This window comes from Gymnogyps californianus, chromosome 15 (assembly GCF_018139145.2).
Source record: "Gymnogyps californianus isolate 813 chromosome 15, ASM1813914v2, whole genome shotgun sequence".
Taxonomy (NCBI): Eukaryota; Metazoa; Chordata; class Aves; order Accipitriformes; family Cathartidae; genus Gymnogyps; species Gymnogyps californianus.
This window is the reverse complement of record NC_059485.1, coordinates 12,881,661-12,909,543: the sequence shown is the minus strand read 5'-3', so window position 1 is coordinate 12,909,543 and position 27,883 is coordinate 12,881,661. Positions and strand designations below refer to the sequence as shown.

The 27,883-nt window shown below is 38.2% G+C and overlaps 1 protein-coding gene and 1 long non-coding RNA gene across 3 annotated transcripts in view; one reads left to right on the top strand and one right to left on the bottom strand.

The window, feature by feature from the left end:
• The window catches only part of LOC127022247 (uncharacterized), a 56,660-nt gene extending 35,398 nt beyond the window's left edge, over positions 1 to 21,262 (top strand). Inside the window, exons 3-6 of one of the 2 annotated variants that reach the window (XR_007767323.1) lie at positions 1,926 to 2,139; positions 6,531 to 6,681; positions 9,260 to 9,359; positions 21,206 to 21,262. This is a non-coding gene — a long non-coding RNA (uncharacterized LOC127022247). Of the gene's footprint in view, positions 1 to 1,925; positions 2,140 to 6,530; positions 6,682 to 9,259; positions 9,360 to 11,384; positions 11,927 to 21,205 lie in introns of those variants that run through there. The other variant, XR_007767322.1, reaches the window with a different exon arrangement.
• Positions 51 to 27,883, bottom strand: TEKT5 (tektin 5). The gene is made up of 7 exons (XM_050905730.1): positions 27,319 to 27,883; positions 25,977 to 26,056; positions 24,232 to 24,302; positions 22,393 to 22,536; positions 18,937 to 19,159; positions 3,594 to 3,748; positions 51 to 349 (listed from the first exon to the last, which is right to left on the bottom strand). The coding sequence occupies exons 1-7, from the start codon at positions 27,881 to 27,883 to the stop codon at positions 136 to 138; spliced, it is 1,452 nt and encodes a 483-aa protein (XP_050761687.1). The 3' UTR covers positions 51 to 135.

Genomic DNA, 27,883 nt, shown 5'->3' with positions numbered 1-27,883 from the left:
TATTAATTTTCATTAGTTTATTTCTATAGGACGACTTCATTATTTGAGAAAACAGAGTAATAATTAATCCCTTCGGGAAATATTTGCAACCTTTGCAACTTTTATATCATGCGCTAAGATATCAAAGATCACTATTCAAGTGTAGCCAATGAGCCGTGGGGTGCTGGGGAAGACTTTGCGCATGTCCATACACTTCTTGTCAATGAAGAAGGAGTTCGCCTTCACAGAAATTTCATGTTCCAGCTTTGATTTGTTGAGGATCAGCATCTGCAGAGTATCATGGGCTTCTTGCAGACGTTGCTTTAAGGTCTGTAAGGTGTCATCTATAGTGTAAACTTCAGTGACAAGCCTGAAAAAAGAGGAGACAGGTTGCTCACATAACTTTAGCAGTCCCTCACCACATTCCTTTTTTGACAGTGGACAGGTCATGCTTTCAGGCAGGATTTGAACAGCTGTCTTAGACTGAATCAATATGAAACCTATTTGCCAAACTAGCTTGCATAGGACCTATAAGAAGTCATGATTTCTTGCTTTCGTTGACCTTCAACAGCAGATGAAGCCACTCTGCTTTGATACATCTTTCTAATTGCTATCTATCTTCTTCACTTGCAGCCTCTCATTTGTGTAGCCTCTCTAGGGCTAGCATGGCTGTGTTAAGCACTTGCATATGGTCTTGTAGAATACGTTTGAGATGGATGTTACTGCAGAGTGTTGGTATAGTTCATGATAGCTTAAACTTGTGCAGCAGAATGTGCTGAATGGTCTAGATTTGGCACAGAAGCATGTTAATCAGAACAAGAATCACTTGCCAGAATAACCATTGAATGTGGAGCTCTCAAATTAAGATTTTCTGTGAGCTGATATTAGCCACGTTTCTTCCAGTGGCTTATCAATGGAGATGTGGCAAATCTTCTTGTATAGTCACTGAGCTGGTAAACTCTCAATACTGTCAACTTTGTGATTTGTCTAATGTTCTATTAATTGCTCAGTGCACTATAGACTATAAGAAAGATTAATTTTTCCAGAATCCACTTTAACTTGTTTTTGGATAGTCCCAGTTGTTTCAGCACAGAAAAACTAGACTTTATTAATTTGTTTTCTGTCTAATCCCTTCAACTACAAAGTTGGCAGCACACACAGAGAACAAATGCCAACATCAGCACTTCCTTTTAAATAAACAGCAAACTCAGATAACATTTACATGTTACAAAGAAGTGGTTCATTTGATATTTTCTTTCTCTATTACAGTTGAGCTATTGGGCTGAATTTCTTCTTGCTTTAAACGACATGAGAAATACACTTAAATTATTTAAAAGCAAAAAAATCCTTAAAAAGTGAATTAGCAAATGGTTTTACTTTCTCAGATAGGATTTTCTCTCTAAGAAAATACATTTTGAGATGTGAGCTCAACCAAAAACTGTGATAGAAAAAAGTGTCCAAATTTCAAATACCCTGTCAGAATTTCTATTTCTAATTGCAGTTATGATGAACATAACATTCAATGATTTGGATCAGCTAAAGCATCCAACATAACCTGGTCTGGATTAGGGAGCTGTGGTAGAGCAAAATTCACATGCATCCGAGGAAGGAGAACAGGATATGCTAATTATCTGTCAATATAACTACATCTAGTAAACAATGTACTTGTATAAACATTTTGGTTAAAATATTAGAAATCATATTAGACTGACAGAAAACTTGCGTGTATGTTAAGCCTAAAATACTTCCAAATAGCTATGCAACAGCTTGTGAAGCTCTTGCATAACCTTGAAGCTAATAGGAATTAGATTGATTTAGAACCCTTATGAACTTCTTGTTTTTAAGTACGTCACGTTAATGTCCTTTCACTCTAATTGAAGAAAATAATCAAAGACATTCTGATGTTCCAGTGACTTCAAATGAAGCTTCCAAACTTTTTTTTTTAGACAGAACCCTTTGGAACATCAACAGCATCACTGGCAATTGTGGGAAGAAGAAGGGATAATGTGACACTCTGCATTTTTTTGATCTTAAATCAAACAAGTTTTATGTCTTTGATACATGCAATCCTGCTGACCAGACTGATATCAATCATAATGGTGCAGACATTTTTGTGGAAGAGATCTTCAGGGAGGAAGTAGAGAGAGAACAGGACTCAGAGTGAGTATAAAACTGGAGTTGTGTATTAATATTTAAGGCCATCTTGTTTTGTTTTGTTTTCTTAATAAAATGCTGATACTAGTTTATTTGCATAGCTAATTGATGGTGTGGTGGTAACTAAAGAGGCAAATTCAGCCACAGCTGAACTCCTGCATCTAGAACAGGCATGACTTATGTGATATGAAAAGCCACGTGAATAAAACTATCCAAATGGATATAAAAGAATTCAGATCCAAAATGATATTTTGTGACAGAATGGATGTGGAGAGCAGAGCATGAACTTGAAGAAATCTAATATATGGATACACCAAAGGAAATGTCAAGATCCGATTAAGGAGGTATGAGGCTGAAAAAAGATATATTGTACTGTACAATTTATGGTTTAAGGAGTTAGAAAAAGTGAAAAGATGCCAGTACAATAAACTATGACTTATTGCCACTTCCTTGTTTGAATAGAAGCTTTTTGAGCTGATAAAGCACTGTTTAGGAAAAATAATATAACTACTCAGTTTAAGCATTATGTACTTCATTCATCTCATTGTATGTGAAGCTGTTGTATAGAGTGCGATTTTGCTAGAGACAAAAATTAAAAGGGAATAGTTTTCTACTTTTCATTAAAATATGCAAAATTCTTTTACTGGACTGTGAAATTCACTCCAGCTATGGGAGGAACCCTGGTGCAGTATTTCTTGAGAACCCCCCAGAGCATTTTGAAGACAGTATTTTAAGTAAGATACACTCGATAGGGTTCTTGTGGAACACTGATGTGTTCCAACTGAAGGCTAGTATTTCGGACATCATCTTGTATATCCAGAAAGACACAATACACACTATACAATGGATCATAGCACAGGCATCACCAAGCTGATGCCAGCATGTGCTGGGAAGCCCCCACAGCTATATAACCAAAATGTATGCCAAATGAGCTAACCTGTACCAAGATGATACTGGAGTCACTATATACTTGAAAATTAGTTGAGGCAGTAAGAGATGCTGCCTCATTCTTATTTGCAGCTAACTTTTTAAGGAGCTTGACCATTAGATAGTTTTTTGCATCAAAAGACAGAATTTTGTTTGGGATAACATGTTTCTAAAATTAGGTATTTCCTGAAGTGAAATCTTTGTGTTTCATACAGAATGGAATTAAAATCAATTCCTAAGTCCCAACCTGGACATGAGACTGAATCCCAAAAGATATCAGCCACCAACAAGCAATTGAGCTCTTAACTGTCCTGGGAGAGGGACTCTAAAGGCAACTACACACATTGAACATTAGATGTTTTGGCCCATTGTTTCAATGTAGCTCCTTGGATTTTACTTCTTTCTCCCAGAATTTGTATCGCAATGTAATGAATGCAATTCTAATCTCATCAAACTGATTCACACTGTCATTAAATTTCCTGTTCTTGAGTGGCTGATGAAGGAAGGGACAGAGTAGTATGGCCTTTACTTACTGAAACTGAGGTGCATCACGGCAAAGTTCTATATTGGGTCGTTTAGTTCTTCCCTCCAGGCGGGTCTGAGCCACTTTCAGTGGGTACTCCTTTGCCTTTATGGATCTCTCCAGTAACATGATTGTATCTTCTGTCTGGAAGATTTCCTGAAGTATCTGAACAAAGTAGAATGTTTTTGTAAGCCTCACGTGCATACAAAATCAGAACTCACCTCCGCTTTTAAACGCTCCTATTGGAACTGCTTTCATTCTGGCATGTCATTTTGCTTAGTTTAGGAGGAGATTACTATAAACTCACATCAGTCGGATGGATTTATATAATGTTGGCTTGATCTTGCCATTTCTTTAAAAGGACGTATGGTAATCAAATCTCATAGGAGAGCCAGAAGGAGGGGGCCATACAATCATACATCACGTGAAAGCATTTAATGAAGTTGTTCCTGGAAAACAGACAATCAGCTTCCACTAAGAAATGCACCATCTCTTTCCTATTATAAAATTAAGAAATTTGTAGGCAAATTGGAACATAAATTTATTACAAGCAGAAGAGAAGGACTGAATTATTGTGATGGGGGAAATTCCAACTGTGTTTTTGTGATAAAACCATTTTCATAGAGGCAGTGTTTATAGCTCTACAGGGACTTATTTCCATTTTGCATCATTATCTAATTTTTCTCCTAAGTAAAAAAAATCTGCTTGATCTATGAACATTTTGCAAAGGTAAAATTCCAAAAAACTGTCATTTTCATTTAAACCTTCATTCAATTCTTATTTCCTTTTGCCTCATAAAAATTCAAAAGCAATCAAATATGTTCCCTCTGAAATTGTTTCATACCCCAAGTATTTTGGGGACATTTGCTGCAGGAACATATGAACACAAGTCATGTTTTCATACTGAAACTAAATTCTCAGTTTTGAAAACTCCACTGGGAGCTGTAGAGAGAAGACCAGCCTCCTTTAAAGGCTTATCTTCTGTAAATGGAGAAGATATGGAGTGAAACATCACCAAAAAGGAGAGGCCCATGGAATTAGTATAGCATAGTTTTTAGTTGCAGCGCATGTTATCGTATTATCATATTATCCCTGAGAACCCTGTAAGTGCTTCTTAGATGTTTTAATCTGTATGAAAAAATGAGAGAAATTGCAAGGGAAAAGTTTTGCTCAGTCTTAAAGAAAGAAGAGAGAAAATGTTTATATTCAGGTAACATTTCCCAGCCAATTGATCGTTATGTTACTTTCATTTATCAGGATTCATTACAGCCAATGTGGTGAACCTGTTCAAGCTTTTCCTGTAGGCAGCTTTAAAATGGAAGAGAACAAATTGAACTAATGTAGTTTCTCAGCCAGTCTACTAAAATCAATGCAACTTGAATTTCAACAACCACTACAAATGGTGTAATGTGATTTAAATTATGCTGCTATTTAGAACTTGCCTACACATTAAGTTGTACCAGGTTTGCTAGTGCTGTGTGTGGTTTGAAAATTGAATTAGTTCCTGCTGCTGAAAGGTTATTTATAGACAAATCCAAAGCGTTAAGGATGCCAGGAACCTGCACTCCAGTCCAAATCCTTAAGGGCTTGTTGACACTGTATAGTAGAGCAACGTGAAAGATCTCCTGGCTAGCACTGTCCAAACCAGTTCAACTCTTACAGCAATGCAATTTTCCAATAGATGAATCATCTTGGACCCTGAAGCAGCAGCATATGAACATGACTGTACTGATTTGAAGCCAGGTCTCCACACCGTACTGAGCCCTTTGGGTCCAAGGTTGGTTCTCACAGAGCTAGCTTGAGAGCATCTTCACCCAAAAAGAAGCCTTTATTGCTTATATGCTGCAGGGAAAAAAAATCTGGTTTGTTATGAAGGGAACACAGTATAGAAGAAGGTGAAGGTAACGGCAGTAAATTTCTCCCTATAATTTTATTCTGCAGTGGTTCCTTCCTAATTAGATAATCACTGTAAGCTAGCTGTGTTTTAGAGGAAATAATACTTATGCAGGTAAACCAGTGCACTTTAGCTATTTGTTTTGCAGAGGAGCTACTTACGATAAGAGTACAGTGTGAGATACATTGTTTTACATCTTGTCTACAATTTTACCAGTTACACACACTTATTTCTATAGATAAAAACCATGGGAAAAAATGTCTTCATTATGCATCAAGCCCACATCCTCCCTTTTCCCCCAAAACACCAAGGATTTGGGTCTTCTGCTGCTCAGAAGCAGAATTTGAGTAGTTTGTGCTGTTGTCAGGACTTTGCTATTTATAACCTCCCTAAGAGAATCCAGCGTGTGTTCCTCCGTACATGACAAAGGTGAGGTCCAGCTCCTAGGCAGGCTGCTGGTGATTAAGCGGATGTATGTCAGGGAGAGTTTTACAAGCCTGTCAGTCCTATCCTTTGCTCCCACTGTTCACCTTCATTGCTAACCAAAAACATCAACCTGTGGGGACGTACCAAGGCTGTAAGGCAAAGCACACGCAGTGCTTTTAGAGGTCACCCACTGCTTAGCAGGGTCCTCCTTTCCTGTGTTTATGTTATAGTTTCTGTCACTACAGTGGTGTTTCCCATGCTACGCCTTACTGCATGCATGTGAGCCAAATTCACTGTGGCATATTCTGTTACCTGCAGTGGGGTATTGTGAGGATGTCGGCCTCTTACGTTAATGCTACTTACAATTTGGAGCAAGTTGTAAGCAGATTACTTCTTTTTAATAAAAAGTGTAATTCAAAGTAAAAACAATGAAACAAAGCAGCATGTATCTCAGCCCAGTAAGAACTGGGCAAAGTTAAGTTTCAATTTCAGAAAGGATTGAGTGGGTTATTTGTTTTCTACTTATGGTGGAACAGAGGACTTCCACTCTCAGTTCAGACTCTGGGTAGGACCTTTGTGGCTCAGACTTTGAGCTTTATTGGTAGTAACACTTTTTCTCTTGCGCAGCAGTTGGAAATGGTGATTCACCTTTGTGGAGCAAATCTATCAACGAAACAGTGCAATTAAAGCAGCCCAGAGCACTTGGTTAGAATGAACCATGACTCTGAAACCAGCTCCCCAGAGCGATGCTGCAGTTCACAAATGTGCTCGTGTTATGGTAAGCATGTAATGTAGTCACTGTACTGATACTTTCTGTCCTGTGATAATATGAATCAAAACAAGTTAACTTATTCAGCGAGTGGAGTTAGGTTACAAGCTCTCTTACACTTCATTAGTGCTAATTCTTCTAATCAGGTTAGAGAAGAGGATGAAATTAATATTTCCTGCAAGAAACTTTTTTCCTGCCCTCTTTTTCTTTGAAAGCAGTAGAAGTACCTTATGTTTATTCCACACATGGAAGGAAAGAAGGAAGCCATCAAAGGGGACACAGCATGTGCACAGAAACATACTGCAGCAGACTATGGAAGCATTACACAAATTTATAAGAGGATCAGGGAAGAAATTTAGTAGTCTTCAGTATTTCAGATAACAGTGCCACTCCTCTGCCACAAATCCTTATTATGTAAGGATTGCCTATAACAAACCATGGCCGTTCCAGTACTATGTGACAATGCTTCTGTAATGGTTGGGTGCCCTTTACTCTTTCATTCTGCTTGTGTGAAAAAACAAGTTACATATCAGATGTTTTTTTAAGATGCAGAAGGAAAAAGCTGATTCTAGTACAGACAACGTTGAGCAGATTGCCTATGTATAAACTGTCCTCAGTCTCTTGGAAAGGCCATTTTCATTAAGCTCAGCTAGCGGAGAGAACTTCAGAAGAGTGGTTTTCTGAACTCACACTTTTCTCAAATCCTCTTCTGATGCATTCATATGTGGCCACAGCGCAAGTACAACCACCAAACCCATGTATTTCAAATTCAGTAGTAACATTTCAAGTGCATGAATGTTGGTAATCATCAGACTTGAGGTTTGTTTCTGTTCCTTTACAGCACTTCCTCTGCCGTGGTGTCAGATAGCACCTGGCTGGGCCTCATTGCCCACTGTGTGTGAACATAGGTGTTCCCTTAATGACACAGAAGCAGGAGACCGTATTGTCCTCTCTTTAGAATACTGAGTCATGTATGCACTTACCCCATAAATAATGGCATATAACTGACATAGGACAATGGTAGTCTTGTATCTAGAAGTATTTAGAGCTTGCACAGCCCGCAAAGTGACACAATGTTAATGTTCAAAAAGGGCAAGCTCTAAAGTCTAAATAGAAAATGTTTCTCTCTATTGAGAATTCAGTAGTTCATTAGTCATGAAAAAGGCTTTCATCTAAAAGTCACTGAAAACTCAGTTTTGTGTCCAACCCTTATACCACTTTGTGTCAGCACAATGTGCAGTAACTACACTCTCACGCCACGACTTCAGTAGGTGCTCTGGTGTCCTGCTCATAAAGGTAGGAGTAGTCTACAAGCACATTATGCATGACCAAGGCAATTGATTAGTGCTCCTGAGCAAACCCCTCATTCATTCGCTAAAGGAAAATATTGTTTAAACCTGCCTGTGAACTCAAAATTCAAATGTGAAACTATGCATCCATCTTTAAGCCGTGCTTGGCTGCATGTAAGTGGATGTGGTTTAGGTTCATTGTCTGTTCTCAACTTATTTACTTTTTTTTTTTTTAAAGTGCTGTCATTTAAGACATACAAAGAAAAATGGCCTCGGGGGAACCAGCTCCAACACATCGCAGAAGCTTTGTACAAACAGTTTTCCATTACTCATTCTGGCCACACATTGGATAAAATGATTTAGATAATCTGCTATACATAAACGGATTGGTGGGGAGGATCACCAGATAGTGTTGCACCAGTCTACGTCATTTCTGGATGACCTCCAAAGGCAGGAAGCAAAAACAACAAATGCTGAGCAGCGTGTTCCTAAGAGAGCATGGTGAGGCATTGGCTCAGGCAGCTGCCCATCCGGAAACTTTCCCTTCCAGGACATGAGTAAAGTCTTGTGCTGCAGCATTCTTGAGAGCTTGTAGAAAACTGCACTCCCGCTGTTCTTTCACTTTACCAAGGCCACGATTTTTATAGGTTGGATACAGTTAGACCGAGAGAAAGAGCCACTGAAGTCACACATGTTTCATCATGTAATCAGGATAGTCTTATGTGTAACATAAGCATTTTTAAAATGCTACAGTCTGACAGCTATCCTTGTTTCTTTGTTGTTTCTAAGGTTTGCTCAGTGTTTAGTATCTGAATGCAAAAAGCAGCAGCCAGGTAATATGGTGGGAGGAACATTCTCATGCCTCCTCATTTTGAAAATTTCTTTATCTTTAATATTTTGCCTTTCAGTCAGTTTTTTAAACTTTTTTTCATCCACGTTTCCATATTTCATCCAAATTATTTTGTAAAAGTTACATTTGTTGAGGTTATCGTACTTAATGGAATAAATAGTGTAATTGTGACTGATTTCACAATTAATTTTAGGATATATGACCACATTATTTCACAGTAAAACTATGATATCTTGCAATCTTTGGATTACAAGTATAACCCAGATCTCAAATCTGAAATGAATTTGGACCTGACAGTTTTTACTATCATGTCATAGACAAATTCTTGATAGAGATTACCATGTCCCTTGCTCTTGTTGTTTTTAGGGTTGGTTTGTTTCTTTTGAAGCTTAATTGCAGATCACTGTTTATGACTTATCAAATTTTGTTTTGTTTTGTTTTTAACCAGATGGTGGTGGGGAATAGTCCAGGAATCTCTTAAAAAAAGAAGAAAAGCACATTTAAAAGAAAAAAACCCCACATTCCTCAACAGAATGTGACATCAGCAGGTAATGCATTCAGATAGTTTAACTGTATTGAAGGAGAGTTAGAATCATTCTGAGCAGTAACTTTTGTATGCTTATATGGGATGACTGAGTTTCGTAGTGAAGTACCGATTTAGTTTCTGCCCAGAGAAAATATCTTCAAGTCAATGCATTGCACAATTCATCAAGCATATCAGGAGTGGGGACATTGGTCTGGATTTGGAAATATGGCAAGCTTTTATTTATAAAGCTTCATAACAATGGGAATAGGGCTGTCATAAATACAGTCAACAGATCTGAAAGCTAAAGCATATTATAAGTTCTACGTGTGCTAAAGGATACCTATAAAATCCCCAACATTTTCTTTATAACTGTCTTAGACATGACATTTTCACAGAAAAGAGGAAACTATCAGAATGTAAATACTATACTTCTAAAACAAAGACGGCTTTAAGTATATATCTGGACATGTAATCTGTGTCCTTACACAGATTGGTCTATTCAGCATAGATTGAAACAGAGGACCTAGGGACCCTGGGCCTTTCATTTGGTCAGTATAACAATTTACAATCTTATAAAAATCCTCCTTCCACTGAATTCCAGTATGCATTTTTTTACTTTAATCTCTGAAAATAATCCAATCAATTTCACATTTATATGCAATCAGTTTCTATTTAAATTTTCCACTGGTCCTAAAAATGTACAAGATGTTTATTTCAAAACAGCTTTATTAAAATTAAAGGGGGAGAAAAACATGGGATCCTTTAACTTGGCCTGGATTTTCTAAAATATTTTCAAAATAACAGAGGAAGCCATAACTATACACAAGAAAATGCTTAACTCTTTGCATACCTCCTTGCTACACTTTTAACTAGTGAAGAACGAGAATAAGCCTCAGAGTTCTGTTGCATTTCTCCTCCACTTTACGCTGTATCGTGCTTTCAGATGCTGCAGGACCAGCAATTTTAGAGTGCATCATCATTTAGGAGAACAAAATAAAATGCTATGTTATTAATGTGTTTTTGCTAAACCTGGTCAAAATAACAATCAAACAGGCAGTTTGGGCCTTTTGCATGCTCTGTTTTGTCTCAAGTTACCTCATCTGAGAGAAGGGTATACATCTCTCTGTTAAAGAGAGGTGATGTCTCTCGAAAGAGATGGTGCTGGAGAGAAACAGCTATGGCTCATGCAGCTGCTCTATAATATTGATTCTTGTCAGGAATGAGATTCTTTCCAGTCATTAATAAAATCTCATCCCAGTCACGGTAAGCCGAATTTGTCCTGACTTTAGAGTCAATGCAATGCATTTGTCTCATGACCCTTTGGAGCCTGAAAATGCTTCTTTTCTAGAAAAGCTACTACATATGTCCATCTCTGTTTCCTGCAAGACAGCCCTTTCTGAGAATAAGGAACAATTTTATAAAAATATATGAGCGCAGTTGCCTTCAACTAAATCCTGTTTGCTCTGCCAAGCCTATATGAATTGCCTGAGTGCAGACAGGTTACAGGGGAGGGAGCAGTAATAGTAGCAACCACCTCAGTTTCTCAGACGTAAATGTTGTGGCAGAAAGAAGTTATCTTCTATATCAATGCCAGCAAAGTCTCACATCCATTCAATCCAGGCTGCCTTTACTCAGCAGCTGTGTGTCCCTCAGTGTGAGAAGAGATTTCTGTTATTTTGCAAATAAAGACACTTGGATTCATGACAACCTGAATACATCCCGATGTGCAATGGCTGTCACTTGATTATGATAACTCCAGCCTTCCCCATTTCATGTTCCCTGTAGGCTAATCCATGAAGTGGAGCATTGCTGCATGGTATGCTGAGGAGCCAGGCTTCTCCTGCATGGTTTCTCCACTTGCCCGTAGTTTGTACTCTGATGTAGTCTGTGCAAGTCTCTATGATTTCATGAGATTAAGCAACAATTTTAGGGGAGAGAAATCTGGTTTTGTCTTCAAGTGAGTGCCTTAGCCTTCATTTGTAATTTCTCTTGGTTTGTAGGCAAAAGTCTATTCCTAGCTTAAATAACTATTTCCTCCTTCAAACAGGTTTTTCCAAGCAAGTTTGAGCTGCCTACACCAACCAGCATGCACCTTCCCAACCACTTCTGAGTCACTCTTCATTAATCATCTGAAAACTTTACTCTCAAATGGGTTCCAATATTAAATAAGATTAATTGTATACCCAGCCACCATGAACAGGCATGAAAAACTGTAAATAACTGAGATTTTAAGGCATAAAAAGAGGAAGGGAAAAAAGCAATCAACAAAAATATATTTAAAAAGTTATGTGAGGATACATTGGGGTCTCAGATGAAAGTCTTTGTGGGGCAAGTGCCACGGGGAAAGTACTCCCTCTGCTCTATGCATACTCCTTCCCGCAGCTCACAACACTGCTGCACCTCTCCTACATGCTTCTTGCATGGGCGCCTCGCATTGGATTTTAGTATTTCTTTACGTTCCTCTTCAGAGGAACAGGCTGTGTCCTTTTCAACAGCCGTAGGAGGGCTCCTTTTAGAACTTCTCAGATAAGAAGTTTGAAAACTATTTCAGAGGCCGATAGGCAGTTTCTGGTTTTATTGCCACTGAGGTTTTCCTGGCTTTTATTCTATATTTTATGCTAGTTGTAAAATTAAGTAGGTTCATCGCTTGAATTAGAAGAAAGTTGTGTAAATATAAAATGTATTCAATTCTTCTAGCCACCATATAAGCATACTCAATAGCTGCTAAGACAGGAAAGGTTTTTTCTTAAATTTATAAATAAATTTAAATTTAATAAAAATAATGTGTGAAGGATGGAGACTCTGAGGGGGTAACTTATTTAAGAGATGGAGTAACTTACTAAAACAAAATACTGTAGGCTCTTCAGGTATAGAGTAAAAATATACCAGGCAAAAAGGAAAGTGAGTGTTAATTTCCATTGTATATTGATGGAATATACTGTCTTTTCACACCTCGGGGTGGGGGGGGGAAGGAGCTTTTTCTAAAAGCACACATTCTCAGTGAACTGAGTGGAAATACTCAAATCATGGCTACTTGTTTATTGGAGTGGGTGGTTATTTTTTCATGGTTTTACTAAACATGTACCTGTTTTTCTAGCATCTTTCTGATCCCTGTGCTCCCAGGTAGTGGAATAGCAAGGTTTGCAGGAAGGGTGGTGCTGGGCATTCTGCCTCTGGGCATAGAAACACTTCTGAGCACAGTACAGGTGTTGGAGCTGGCAGGGATAATCTGCTATTTAGGTATGATATAAATACTGGACTATGTAAACATGTCACTTGCTGTCTGGTCTGACTGATTCCCAGAGCTAATGTATGTAAACATCCTGCCCTATTGGTTATTTCCAGGAGACTGAAGCCAAGGTAACTATTTATGTTAATATTAACTTTATGGAAAAGAGATGCAAACATATTAATGAGGGGCTGGCACCATGATTAAAGGTTTTCCTTCTTTTCCTAAAGATTTGTGTACTTTTACACCAGATGTAAAATATATTTACCATAATGTCTCTTGGCATAAACTGAGTGTTTCCTGAGGCATGCTGAAGACAACATACCACCCTCTTCTACACTGAGTTGTGTACACTATATTTTCTGTTCACCAGTCTGAAAATCTGGTCCTAGAGCAGCTCTGAGCCTGACCAGTCATACGTTGTGATTAGACTCTTGCAGAGTTTGCATCCCCAAACGACCACATGCTCTGTGAGGCAAATGATGATGAAACACAGTGGAGCTGTAATACCTTCTTTGGTTTGTGATCTAACCCTTGCCAAATACCTAGCTAGGACTTCTGGGCTTCTGCCTCCAGCACCTCATATTTCCAGGGTTCTGCTATCCAAATTCTGGATGAATCTTGCATTGTTATGACCAAGATTAATCCCAGAATCAAGTAAGATAAATTAACCATAGACTTGCGTAGTTGGGACAGAAATGGAAATGGGACATTTTCAATCTTAGGGTCAGAAAGAAGTCTTAGTTATGCACTAAGTCTGCACTGCCTGCAGGTCGCTAGTCGATCCTGTAGAAATTCCTCTTTGTAAGCCAGTGCCTCTAGAGAGATCAGAGCTTTCAGGGAGAACAGTGATCTTGATTTTTGAGTTCCTGGTGCTAATGAAGCCATCTATCTCTGGTAAGCTGTTGCAGTGATTAATTCCTTTGCTCTGACAAATAAGTGCTTATGTTTTCCATCTAGATTTGTCTGGCTTTTGTCTGGCCACTGATTCTTCTTTTGGTTTTGTCTGCTGAAGCAAAAAGTCTTCTATTATGATTCTTTTTTCTTCTGTATAGATACTTGTGGATTTAGCAAGCTCTGCACCCCTACCCCAACTGTTATTTGGACAAGCTAAATAAAGCAGTGTCATCTAGTGCTACTACCATCACCTTTTTAAGCCTGCTAAAGAGAAAGTTGAGGAACTTATTCTATCAATTGCTTGCTTTCCGGTCCTTTAATCATTCTTGCAGCTGTGATGAACTCTGGGCTTTGGACTTGCAGAAGGAAATGCTTTATACCACACCCTCGCTCCCACATACTCAGTTTGATTGCCACTGTAAAGATGGCAAATTGTCGTAGTCCCCTAGAAGAAAATCAAGCAAAAGTGGGCAGGGAATAATCTTACATAGAAGCTCTACTGTGAACTGGACAGGGACACATATAAAACAGGGTTTTAAGGACAGCATTTCCCTTCTGCATTTGATAGTTTCCTGTTCAAAATTATACAAAAGCAATTTAATCCTTTTTTACTGTTCCCCTATGCAAATCACTTCCCAGACTTCTGATAGACTTGGGGTTGTCAGCCTCACCAGCCAGCTTCCCCAAAAGAAGTGGCAGGCAGGAAAAGCCAAAGAGCAGACAATGAAAATCTGAAGTGAAGAGAACTCAGAGAATTTCCTGAATACATCAGCGAAGTAACAGTGAGAGCAGACAGCAGCTGGACTGAGAATGCAGAATAGCACGTGGGAATCACTGACAACAAATGCTCTTTGGAGACTTCCCTTGTGCTGACTTGGTTACTTGACCTGAATTTGGAGCCTATTCAGTATTGGGATTCAGACCAAACTCCAAGTAGAATAAAGGGTAAAAATACATATGATCTGCCCCAAGACAAGACATCTGTAAGTTGCTAAACCGTCCCTCTAACTAAATGCAAATTGTTGGAGGTTTATAGTGAAAAACGTGATGGGACAGGTGATATATATTATAAAATGATAGTATATGCATGTTTTCATCATGTGTGTTGTCTGATGACTAGAAATTGAAGGCCTTTGGTCTTGTTTGGACTGTTTTAGACATGAAAAAGAGGCAAAGGCTATGTGCCAAGCAGCTTGAATGTTGGGGTTTGAGAAAGTTATTTAAGGAGCAAAAATCTGTTTTTTCAAATGCCTACCAGGAAAAGTTCTTAGGTGCATCTCTTGGCTTACCTGGATTGAAAAGTGTGTATAGTTAAAGCAAACTAGCTGAAGTCTTTTTCTGAAGACTGTATTTTGTTCATGGGCTTCTAAATATGATGTGTGAACACTCTATAGTGTGAACCTAGGTTAAATTCTATGACAGAACCTCAATTAGTTACAACAGGGAAATTCCTGGAGTCTATTATTCAATTGTATTTCAGAAACTCAAGGTAAATGGTGCAGGAACATGTTAGAAACTGAGGTACAAGTCCATCAGCAGTACTAGAAACAGACAAAATGCTTATAAAAACAGATGGACTGCTGTGCAGTTATTACTCTGAGACTTGTACAGTTTGTAACCTGAAATGGAGACATGTTATTGATGGAGAAGGTCTTGGCAAACTAGCGTGATGCTTGATAGAAGTAAAAACAGGATACCTTCATCATGTAAACACATTCTGTGTATCTTTTGGTATATAGAATACACTTGTCTAGACATCAAAGACGACAATATCCTAGAATAAAACTAAACAGAATAATAATGGATCACTGTTTTTCTTTATATTTTGCTTATATGAGAAATACAGATTTGGTGGTACTTAGGAGGAGAAGGAAGGACTGGTAGGACTGCTGTAGATTGTTCATACAGAGCCTTTGATAACATAACTATTAGCAACTACTGTTGAACTAGAATATCAACCCAGCAACCTTCTCCTGAACAGCACTCCTGTGAAGGGCTGCTGCAGACAGCAGCACCCAGGAAAGGAGGTATATGATGCAATATGCGCAAATGCCTACTAAAGGGAAAATCCTAGCTCTTTAGAAGTAACTAGTATAGCAAACTGCACATGGAATTCCTTAGCTTGCCTGGGTAAATTCAGAACTAATTAAATCTTGTTCATTCCTGTATTTTTATTCCTGTTTATTGTTTTCCAAGCGATAAATGAATAGCACTCTGCTCACATAATCTCACATATGATATAATACTGTCATCAAGCAAGGGAAAGAAAGGCAGGAAGAGAAAGGCCTTTTACCATTTGAGTACAGCAATGCAAGAGTGTTCCAATAGATCATTACCAGAGCAATGCCCACGTTCCTTTTGGTAGTGGATTTCCCCACACAAGTTTGAAGCAATGACATTCTTGCACAGAAAGTCATGACTGTAAACATGTGGCCATAAAGCCATTATATATATAGGCAATATAAACAGAATATGAAAAAAATTCAGGCCAGGAGAAACATTTTAAGTGCATATACAACAAATGCTAACCATAGCACACAGCATAATCACCACTACAATATCAATGACAGACACTAGTACAGCCTACTGATCCCAGAGTTTAAGTCTAATTAAATGAGTTTTTACAAAAAGCTTAGTTCCAAAGGAAAACTAAATTTTTCCAGGGCCAACAGATGAAATCTACAATGTAAGACAAACTGTTCCACCTGGTGCTCTATGTTTCTAAAGAGCATGCAGTGGACCACAAGCTGAGGCATTAGGCACTTGGTTTGTAACTTTAACCAGCCAATCTTTTATGTGCAAGTGATATAAACAGAAGAAAATGTGCCATTTCAACATAGGATCATTTTTAGATCATCACCATATTCACACTATTTACTCTTTTATGTATTTTTTTTTTCTTTCCTTTTTCAGGGTACTGATTTTAGAAACAAATGGTTGCAGGAGGTTCCCTGTAGGTTTTGGGGGTTTTTTTTCTGGAAGAGATTTTGCTGTTTCACAAATCAGAAAAGTATTTTTCATTCTGAAATGGGTTCCAGACCTCATTAAATTAATAGCTTTTCCTGGTTCCAAGATAGCAAATCTTTTCTATGCTCATTTTCCTCTCATTTTATGAAGCTAGCCTGCTTAGCTAGGAAAATAATTTGGCAGAAAAAAGGATGTCTCTGAAAGTGGCGTTCATTGCTTGAGAAGTCAGTGCAAAAACAGCCTTTGAAAGATTGACTGATTTTTTTAAACACAAAAAATGAAATTGTGGCACCCATTGTCTAATTGCTATTAGATGTGAAGGGAACAGGAACTGTAGTAGCTGCATTTGACTATAATCACATCCCAATGGAAGAACAGAAGTGTAGTAGAATTTAAGAGACAGCCATTGGCTGTCTTATCAAAGCATATCCTAGCAATATTTTTTTTCTCTGATTATTACAGACTACACTGCAAGCCTGAAGAAAGAAGAAAGAGTACTCTCTTATGCTTACCTATAGATAACTGTTAAATGAGCACTCCTTACTTCTGCCCTCACTTGCCTTCTCCTTCCTCTTGTCCTTTTGAGGTATGGTCACAAGCAAGAGAATTAACAGGACTTCTACCATGTAACATCACCCACATTTTAACCAGCAATGTTTTTGCTCAGTAAACCTATTGTATTTTCCTTTGACAACACTGACCAGCCTGAATTGCTCCTCACCAGCATATGCAGTTTTCTTCTCCTCCAGCATTTTGTTATTCTGATGTAACTACATTACTATGGAGTTTGTGATCAGTAAAGTATCTCTGCTATGTGTATGTGCTAACTAGTAACTCAGCAGTAACAGCAGCATTAGTTCATAGAGTGCAATCTTATTTGATACTTTTTTAATCCATGTGTACCATACAAACTAATTATTCTTTATACAAATATGATTACTCAAGTTTCTCCAGATAGCTTATTATTGCTATTTAATAGTGTAACAGCATAGGGGCATAAATATTGTTTTTCCATTGTATACCAGTTGTCAGCAGTTATGTCATAGTGTCAGCTGGACTCCATGACAAAATCCCTGCTCGTATGTTGATATCTCACAATGCACTTTGTGATTCCGTATATGCACCCTGTGCTACCTTATGCTATAAGTTCTTTTATAAAAGGAACACTTAAAAGCATTAGAAAAGGTCAATGGAAAATGTGAAGCAAATGTTCATAGATTTAAATCCATGAAAAACTTAGATGGATGGCCAATTCAGGGATAAAGTGCTATAGCTGGCTAGATCATACACAATCTAAAACACACAAAAAACTACATTCAAGATCTTTCATACTTTATAAGCAGGGGAAAAAAAGAAAACATTAATTTATGTGCTGTGACTTAAGACACATTTAGCTGGTTAGTTTGCACTTTCCTAAGATTCCCTAAAAATAAACTGAAAATGTCTTAAACTACTTATGGTAAATAGAATGGCAGGAAAACTCTATTGTTTCCAAATGTGCAATGAAAAAAATGAGGGAACATGAGGCTCCTCTATAGGAGTCTTAATGGAAGAACTTCCTGAAGTCATATGAAAGTAACACAGTGAGTCTTGCTAGCTTAACAAGATTTTATCCGTCAGTACAAAGGCAGCACCTCTTACTAACTTCAGAACATATGTTTCAAAATTCAACTAATACATTTCCAGCGCATCACTTAGTTCAGTGAAAACTTACTGAAAAGGCAATACCGATAGAGATTAATACAGGTCTGTCTCCTTTGCCATTTCTGCTTTGTATAATATGAAGACAGAGGCAGAACTAATGTTTGAAAAGTTCACTGTCTGACCCACTCCAAAATATCAGGCTGTTTCTGACCACAATCAGGCCAAAATTCAGCTTAAAGATGTGGAAATGTATTTATCAAAAGGGAAAGAAAACTTGGAACTTGGGTGTCAAAGGTAGATGAATGACATTCTGTATGTAAATACTTTTAAATTTTAGTTAATTTAGGGCTCTTCCCTTGCTGCTGCAAAATGAAAGTGCAAAAACTTAAAGTCTTCTCCTTCCTCTAAAACAGATAGATGTGCTGTTTGTGGGCCTTTTTTATTTGCACACTTTCCAAAGTTAGTTCACTGTTTAAAAAAAAAAGAAAAAAGTAATTCATGTACTATTTCTGTGTCAGGAAATGGCCAGGGAATATCATCAATAAACGTAAAATAGAAAAAAATACCATCTAAGAGATCTTTCCCCACTTTAACATGTAAGTTGCAAATGAACATAATCAGTGTGTGATTACGGATAGATGTTGCACGGTTCCTTGTAAAACCTTGTCAGCTTGTCAGTCTGCCTGTCTTTGAGTAAGCTCTTAGGCTGTGTGTGAATCCAATGCAGTTTGAGGAAAGGTAACACAGGTATATCTTTTGAGGAGGTGCTTATTCAGGAAGGACGTAAACTCCAGAGAAGATTTCTATGCCTTTTGGGTACAACTAAGATAATATGCAGCTGCCAACTCTCAGTGAATCTTACCTTGGCCAGTTGTGCTTGGAGTTTGTTCTTTGCTTCAGCTACTTCAGCGATACGATTATTAAAGGCCAAGTTGGTACTGATGAAATGGTTCCACATCTCCTCAGATGTGCTCTCCAGTCCAACCTCTGCATCCTCTCGGAGCTTGACAGAGTTGGCCCTTGCATGTTGAGAGCACCTGATATTGTCTTCACTGAATTTAGCCCATGTTGCAGGAACTGAAACACTAATAAGAAATTTAAAATAAGAGGAAAATAAAAATAAAAGCTTAGGTGAGCTATTTTCTTTCAGTGATAATTACACTGAATTACACTGTGTTCATCCATTGAACTGTGCAAACTGTGCAATCACATACATCAGGTGATTCTATGGGTTTCATACCCGCTTTTTTTTTCTTTTTTCCTCTATAAACCAAAGATTTGGCAACAACAAGCAAAGATTTTTGGAGAGCTGTTGCTTCAACAGTGTTTCTATGGCTTGCTTGACTATTGTAGCTTCTAACTAAAGGTCTTAGTGGCCCTGGTGTCAACTCCGAAGTAGGTAGGTTTATGTTTTGCTGTATAAAGAATGAACTTTTGCCTACTTTTTGTTTATTGATGCTTAAAAAGTTTTTCAGGATCAGGTATGAATGTCAACAATGCAGCTTCTTCCTGTCTTTAACAGGCTAGGTGATGGTCTGAGTTCATACCTGCTGTATCTCAGCTGAAATTTGACTCATTTCTCTGTGTCAAGTTTCAGAGTGCTTATGGCTTTGATGGATTATTAGATTGTTTAGCATGATCACCTGTGCAATGGTGTACATTGCACACCATCAAATTAGATTCAAATACCATCTACTTTTGTGAACCCAAACATTTATCCTGGGGAAACTGAGTTGTGTGTCACCAGCCACCAGAGAACATGAGAGCCCAACCTAGTTTAGGGAAAATGAGCAAGAAACCAACGGAGAAGGATTGTTACACAGCTCTTCAGGCAGCTCTGGTCTGCTATCAGAGCAGCCCTACCTCATTAGGTATGTATGACTTACATAATAAAGCATGTGGCTCTGACCTCCTAGTAGCCTTCATCATAAGAAGGAATGATAGCAGGAAAATGGATAAGGCACTGACTTAGGAGTAAGGAGAACTGGAATTTTCTCCCAGCCCTAAGAGTGTCCTGCTGTGTCATTGGGATAAGTATCTCCATCCTCTTACTTTTCCAGGTATTAAAATGAACACCTCTGCTTTAACTTACAGGGCTATTACAGTTAAATTTAGTAATATCTATGAGACAAGCAGAAATGGCTTTACTATGGCAAAGCCTGTGAATATAGAGAGAAAGACTGAATATAGGACTCCTGCACTGCAAAATGCCACCCATGAATGTTCCTGCTGCAATGTCCTGTATGTAAACAAACGTTGGGATGCTTGGTTTCGTGTCCAAGCTTCAGAGATGGCCATCATTATTATAATTAGTTGAACATAAATCCCAGACTCAGATCTTTCCAAACCAGGAGTCTGCGGGGCTCTAAACTTGCAGCCTGAGCCCCTGGCTTGAAAACTGCTGGTGCAGCATAAGCTACTCTCTTTGGAGTTAAATTCACCGCTTTCTTTAATGCATTGCTTAGCCTACTAGATCACTTCTCTCTTCACCCAGAAATATTTAGTGTATTTTATGAAAAGGTACAAATATTTTACTTGCCAAATTGAAAGGCTGAGACAAACTTCTGTCTGCATTTAGACTTCTTTCTCCACAAAACTTTCTTCTAAGAATTATGCCTGTATGCTAAACTCTGCAGGGATAGGTCACTATTTTTGAGTTTCACATTTACACTAGATTTTAATTGAATACTGAGAGTAAATATTAAGGGATGCAAAAAGAAAAAGTTAATTTTGTCAGTGCTTGTTTTCTCAGTGGCCTTTTTTTCAGTTTTTCATAGGGTATTCCTCTCTCTCCAAAGTGAAATACTGATCTTCCTAAATGATTTGAAATTCTTTAGTGCTACACATTTATTTAGGCAGTTGCCCTGAAAAGTTTCAGGTAACCAACCTGATACCATAGTAAAGTGCATAAATCAGTGTACTAAACTTGAGCTGACAGTGCTTACAGCTACTGATCCAGACATTCTCAGAGTACTTTCTGCAGGATATTTGGGTTTGGGGCCTTTTTTCCCCTCTGTGGTCTAATGGATTATATTCATTTTCTCATTAGAAATTAAATTTCTGTGTAGGTTTCCATCCTGACTATCTGAAATACTTAGTACTTAATCTGTTCTTTAACATTGCTTTTTCAGACTGTGATTTATCCGGCTGGCTCTGCCGAGGCAGAAAACACCTGCTCTGCTCCTGAGTGCTGCAGGTATGTCTCAGTCTGCCAAATGATTTCCGGAAAATGTTGATGAAAAATGGCATTTCTTTGGATAATGGTTGGTGAGAAAGGAAAAGGGCTGTAAAACTTATCCACATAAATCTGCTTTTTACTAGAGCTGACAAGAATAATTTTATTCATTGCTAATCCTGAAAGTAGGTAGTGTTACTAGAGTCAGCAGAATGCCTGCCAAGTTTCCTTCAGATATGCCCTCATTTCAGTAGTGAATGAGGTGATCTTTTAATGAAAAGCAGAACATAAGTAAACAAATAATACTGATTTTCTTCTCCTTCTGACAAGACAGAGTTATTATCATTTTTGATCGTGAGGTACATTCACCATTCAAATACTGCTATGTTAAAGAGTGATAAGGGAACTAACAAGTCATTAGCACAAACACTGCCCTCTTGCAAGCTGATTTTCTTCTGCTATTGCTTTTGGATTGGATGCAGATCTTGATGAGGCCGCTACTAATAAACAATTTTAAAACTGTATACAATTGGGACATTTTAGTTCAGTAATTTTAATTCAGTCTGTAATGCTAAAGCTGTGCAAAATCTTTTTTGATCATCCTGTTTAATACATATCTCTGTATAGCTTGATGGACTAATTTCCAAATAACCCAAGCTATTTTTACAGAAAATATATATAGTCCTTGGTGTACACTTGCATGCTGCTTACCACATCGCACTTAACTGCACACCTTATCTGAATTTTTATTTGATTGGATGTGGTTTTGAAACCTGAGGGCCACAGAACAGTGTAAATCAAAACCAGAGGGAAACATCTCCACAAAGGAGTTTGAGGGCAAGGAGTCAGCTGCAACGCAGTTGTAAACGATCATCCTTGCTGAAAACCACAGCTCACTGCACATCGACGCTGCAGACTGCTAGCTTCTGCCTGACCTCCAACAATGGCAGCTGTTAGGAAGCAGGGAATAATTGAGGATGATGGAGGGTTTCACACCGAGGAAAAACAGGGCCATACAGAGAGAGAAGCCACTTCTTTCTATATAACTTCTCAAAGATAAGGCTAGGGCTTGTGCTGTAATCAGGCTCCTACTTACAGCAGGGAGCACGGAATGAGAAGGCTACAATAGCCACTCATACTCACGTCCCATCTGCTTTTTCCACTCCATGGTAAAAGTTGATGCTGTCCGATGTGTTCCTCAGGTTAAAGCACTTCTCATCAATAAAATGGGCTGAGTTTTTGTCAGAAAGATCCTGCTCCAGGGCATGCTGTGCATCTCTGATGATGCTGTGAAGGGGAAAGACTTACCTTAATCTGAACCACCTTTAATGCTGTTGTGCTAAATAGTTAATTGCTTTCATTACCTTCCTACAATGCTTCATTTTATAGTTTGTTGGCATTTAGTGGCTTGAAGATGCTTGGTGCTGTAATTTAGCTAGAGGGAGCTGCTGTACCATTCATCTCTTCTAGCCTCTAGCGGGTATTCCCCAAAGAACTGTATTTAACTCACTGCATTTAATAACGTTCATTTTGATGACAGACAACCACAAGGGTGAAAAACAACAGGTAGTTGTTGTGTGGCATGAAGGAAAGCCTCAGAGCAAAAGGGAGGAGGTTTTCAGTGGTAACCTTCATGCCAGCACAGCTGTAAGTGAGAAAGAAAAGGGCAGACCAGAGTTGTGGTTTCCCATCTCTGCTGATTTGGGGGACAAATTCACTTAGCATAATTCCAATTGTACATCACTGGAAAATCTGTTTAAATATTTCTGTTCATCTTGATCACAAGGAGGGAAATGTGTTGCTCCATCTCTGCTTTCTTACCCACAAGGAATTTTTGGAGTAATTTGATCTCCTTTGGCTCTTCCAAAAGGGGGGAAGGCCTGGCAGACCTTGGGCTAGAATGAGAGTAATATGGATGGAGAAAGAACCAAAGTCTTGCTTTCCAGTGCATCAGGAAGACAGCAGACATATTGAGTTTTTGCAAATATTGCTGTTTCCATGATGTACTTGTCAATTGGCATTACTATCGGTCTGCCTGATGTGGCGACAGAACTGAATCAAAGGTAACCAGAAATGCCAGCCTAAAGAGCTAGACAGAGTTCATGCCACCAAATATGAACTTAGCTTTTATCTGATCATATACCCAATACATTACAGTAGTGAGATGAACTGCAGGAATGCATCTAGCCTGACTCACGCGAGTCCTGACTGCCATTAATAAAAGCAATCATTTATAAAATCTACCTACGTCCTTTTCTCCTCTAATGTATTAATCAAGAACTGTACAATTTTATCTTCCTTGTGTGTGAGTACTTGAACTGTTTCTTTTGAGAATCATGTCATGTCATATAAACATGACTTTTACAATTTGTGTCAGTTCTGTGTAGTTAATAGAACACTGTATTCAGAATAGTTTTGCCTAATTATAAATGATAAGACTCAAATATAATTTGCATTTACTAGGATATATGTGCACCCTCAAAGAAATAAAATACATTCCGAAGCGTCCCATAACAAAAACATATAAATATACATAAAAATAATTTAAGTCCATTCCATAACTCATCTCATACCTTATGATGTGCTTAGATTCCTGTTTCTTTTGTCAATAATAAATTTCCTTTGAATTTAGCTTTGTAATTAAAAAAAAAAATTCCCTTCGAACTTCACTCCAGTATGCCATATAGCAACTTTGGCACAACTAAGCTATAATTTTGGTGTCCCTAATTTTAACGAAGGATTTCAGATTAAACATTACTTTAAAAATTGAGTCACAGTCATGTTTAAATAGTAAGTATTGCTCTTCTGCGGTTTAACATACAAATTCTATCATTGGTAAGAATTAGAAATGGAGGGCAATGAGCATCTAACAGACTAAGTCTCTGCTTTTGCCTTTGCTATTTTCAATCTGTCATTAGATACTAGCTAACACTGAATTCAGCTTTCCTGTCTTTAAAAGAGGAATTACATGTAAAGTCTTACCCCAAATGTTGACTGATTTTCTGTGCAAGTTTTGTCAATATTTCTTGGCAGTCCTTAAATACATCAACCTCCTACAGTGGAAAATATACAGTGTCAGTGCTTTCATCAAACTTCATTTGTTTTAGTGAATTTACCCTTTTTATTCTGCATTCTAGATGTTGCAACCACCTCACATATCTCAAATGCAATGTAAGTCAAGAAAGGATGTGTTTTGGTCCCTCTATTACTCAGTGCTACAAAGTTGTATCTTTTGATTTGGTTTTGTATGGCTTTTTATATTATATCAAACATGTTAGTAGATTTTATTGGATGGAGTCATTCTAATAAACATAAAGTCAAATTTTGCTTGGCTTAAGTATAATGAAGATACTTGAAACATGAACCTTAATCCATTAAACTACCCTCTAACTACTTCTACATTTTTCTAGAACAATACAAATATTTTGCTAATAGTGGAGTACCTTGAAAATAGATCTGATTTCAGAAACAGGCTCCCTAAGGAAGTATATTGTAATATTCTTCAAAACTCTAAGTATTAGTCAAAGAAATTGAAAGCCAGGTTCCACTCAGCTTAAAATAAATACAAAATACTCAAACCAACCACACTGAAAACTGTGCAAACACGGTAATTACGGTCCCTTAAACAACGTTACGGTGTTCCAGCCTCTTTCCTTTCTAAAAACTCTGTTTTAGCCCAACATACCCTCTTACCTAAGTGTGTACAGTTTTGTGAGTTTTGAAACAGGGAATAAAGTGTTTTAAATTATTTGGAAGTCATTAAGACACTCCAAATTTAAAAATACAGGCTCTGTCTCTGTACTTGTACAGTATGTGTAGGAGTGAGAGCAACTTTAGAACTGGCTTTCCTGTTTTTACAAAATGAGCCTTTGTTGTCCTTCATTGTCACTATCTAGCTTGCTCCATAGTCAGAGCAGTGCTTGGGGAGATCAGGCAAATAACCTTTATTTTTCATTTTGAAAAAATAGTTTTTTCATCTGTTCATGTGGAACATTTAGCAGTATTTCATCCTACCCTGAATTCTCATGCTAAATTAAGTGCTGAAATACTTAAGCTAATGTATATTAGCTCCTTGATTCTTCATTAAAACTCTAAAACTCCAAGTTGCAGGCTGTGGGCTCTGAACAAGCATCTTCGTTATCCAAGTGGTCTGCACATCCTGCTGTATCCAGAAAAATGCTTGAAGCAATGCCATTGTCCCGTAATGTTCTTTCCTAGTATTTTTGTTCTCATACACATCCAGTATAACTTCTTTCAAATATGTTAGCAAAATGTTGTTTGATTTTTTTTTTTAATTTAAAAGATTTAGCAATCACTACTATCCACCTCATTTTCTTTGTTCAGTAACACTATATATATAGCAAGGCAGTAAACCAGCATTTTATATTGTAAGCCCCAAGAATTTCTGAGATTTTATAGACCATGGCCCAGAAAACAATCTTGAGAAATGTTTCTACCTTGTTTTATAGGATCAGGGAAGATAGAACTGGACAAGACCTCACAAGGATGCTAGGCTATTCCTTTTGCTCCAGGAAGGATGAATAGAACATTAAACATTAAACATCCCCCATATATACAGCTTTACTAAATTTCTTCCTCTCCCCCCCCCCAGTCTTCCAAATGAATGAAAGGAAGAAATTATTGCAATGTTTTTACCCTGATAAATATTTAGTTGGATTTCAGTTATTTCCACAGTGTGAAAAATAAACTAGTAAGTCTGATCTTACCTTTATGAGGTTCTTTTCCACATCATCATGAACTAAGTCTATACCCTTCCGCTTCTCACGGTGGTACAAGCATTCTAGGGCTATCTGCAAGCAAACCAAGGAACATTTGCAATAGGCTCAGTACTGCATTGTGGAGTGAAACCTTGAACCTTGCTGAAGGGGCCGCTGAGCTGACATGTCAAGTAATGACCATCTCTTGAGGGTGGAACAGAATAGGAGGTGGTTTCATTGCGCTCAACTGATCCATCTTAGTAGCTCATTCCCACTTACCTGTTAATACATACTTTTAAGGATTAGCTGCCACCATAGCTGCCATTTGATTAGCTGCTTATTAATGTGCAGCAAGGCCCACATCTCAACATGCCTAAGCTTTGTTGTAAATTGTGTAGATTAAAATACCTGTGTTGTTTACACTCATCCATAGCATAATCCTTTAATCTCATCTCCCCTCATCCTCCCTTACCCAATGCCAAAGTTTGGAAGTTTTGTACCTATACAAGAGAAGGACTGCATAACTACAGTCATTGAATAGGGAATTCAGTTAACCTGTCCCAGCAGGTTAACTTTACCCTTAATGTCTCATCCACTTGTTTAGAACCATACTAGTAAATGAAACAGCATTAGCTGGCACAAAGCCTTTCAGCAGGAAATGCTCCCTGAATAGACAGCATCCTCAGCCTGCCACTCTGAATCAGTACAGATACACACAGCTAAAAAAGTCATTATTGAACACAGAATTTTGGTTTTCTATTTGTACTTGCCTAGAAACATGATAGACATAGCTTCCATCAGCAGTATTCCAGATGTTTATGAGAAAACTTTGACTCTAGTTTTTGCATGTTTTGAGTTTTTGCTAGCATCATTCATGGACTCTTATATTACTGTGGCTTTTCCTGTTGCAATTAATTTGCCTTTAAGATTCTGGAGAATGTCAAAATGTAACGCAAGTGATATGCTATTCTAAGTGAAAATATTATTTTCACCAAGCAATAGCAGAAAATTCAGAGCTAGATAAGAATATCGGGATATTGCAGCTTCCAGGGCCATCTTCTGCTCTCCTGTAATGCACTGAGCTGACCGGCCAGTGCCTGAGGGAGATTCAGCCTCCTGGAGCCTCAAGCAGAAAGGAAGGAAAAGGGCATAGAAATGTCTTGTTAGGTTCCTTTGTTGACTTTTGTATGTAAAGCCCGTGGTGGACACGTTTCCTTCTCACTGAGGGTAATGTTTCACCAAGATCTGTCTTGATGATAACAGTAAAAGTCATACTAGTATTCAACAGAGATTAAGCTGTTTTCTTTACCCATTCTGCAGTACAGTCATGAAATAACTAGCTATGTCAAACCTACCTTCAGTGGTCCTTGCATTTCATCTGCAGCACATTCGAGCCGCTTCTTTGCTGTTTCCAAGGCTTGGGTCTCTTTCAGCAGACACTCTAGCTCATAGATGAGCTCCGATCTCCAGAAATCAATGTTGGAGATCCTCTCTCCCAGGTTTCTTCTACTGTCTTCTTGCATCTGATAAGTCAGTTGATCCCTATCTTGCATCAGTCTCATTGAATCAGCGTTCAGTCTACCAGCACAGTACCTGGAGGTTTCAGAGCCTTTTAATTGAACTACGTTGGCATGGTGCCAGTCGTGAGTGCTGTAGCGGGTATGCAGGGTAGAGCGTAATGCAGGCAGAACAGTGGGCGGCCGCCCAGTGGGGTTAAATTGCTTGTCAGAGCTGGGAGGGACCGAAACCACTTTGTGAAGCAGACTGGGCCTCCAGGAGCTGAGGTAGCGGTAGCCTGGTAAGTAGTAGGACTGATAGGTGTCCTTGGTGGTGCTGGTGGGAGCTAGATCCGGGAACAGGCAGCTCTTCTTTGTGCCACAGTAACTGGCTAGCTGCGTGGTCCCCAGAAACTCCAT

Excerpts from the sequence above, each read along its gene's own strand:
- TEKT5 (XM_050905730.1), bottom strand. The coding sequence starts at position 27,883 with ATGGAGTTTCTGGGGACCACGCAGCTAGCCAGTTACTGTGGCACAAAG. Across the intron at positions 26,057-27,318 it reads GCAAGGACCACTGAAGGTAG|CCCTAGAATGCTTGTACCAC; the intron begins GTTTGACATAGC and ends GCTTGCAGATAG. Across the intron at positions 19,160-22,392 it reads GTGGAAAAAGCAGATGGGAC|TGTTTCAGTTCCTGCAACAT; the intron begins GTGAGTATGAGT and ends ATTTCTTATTAG.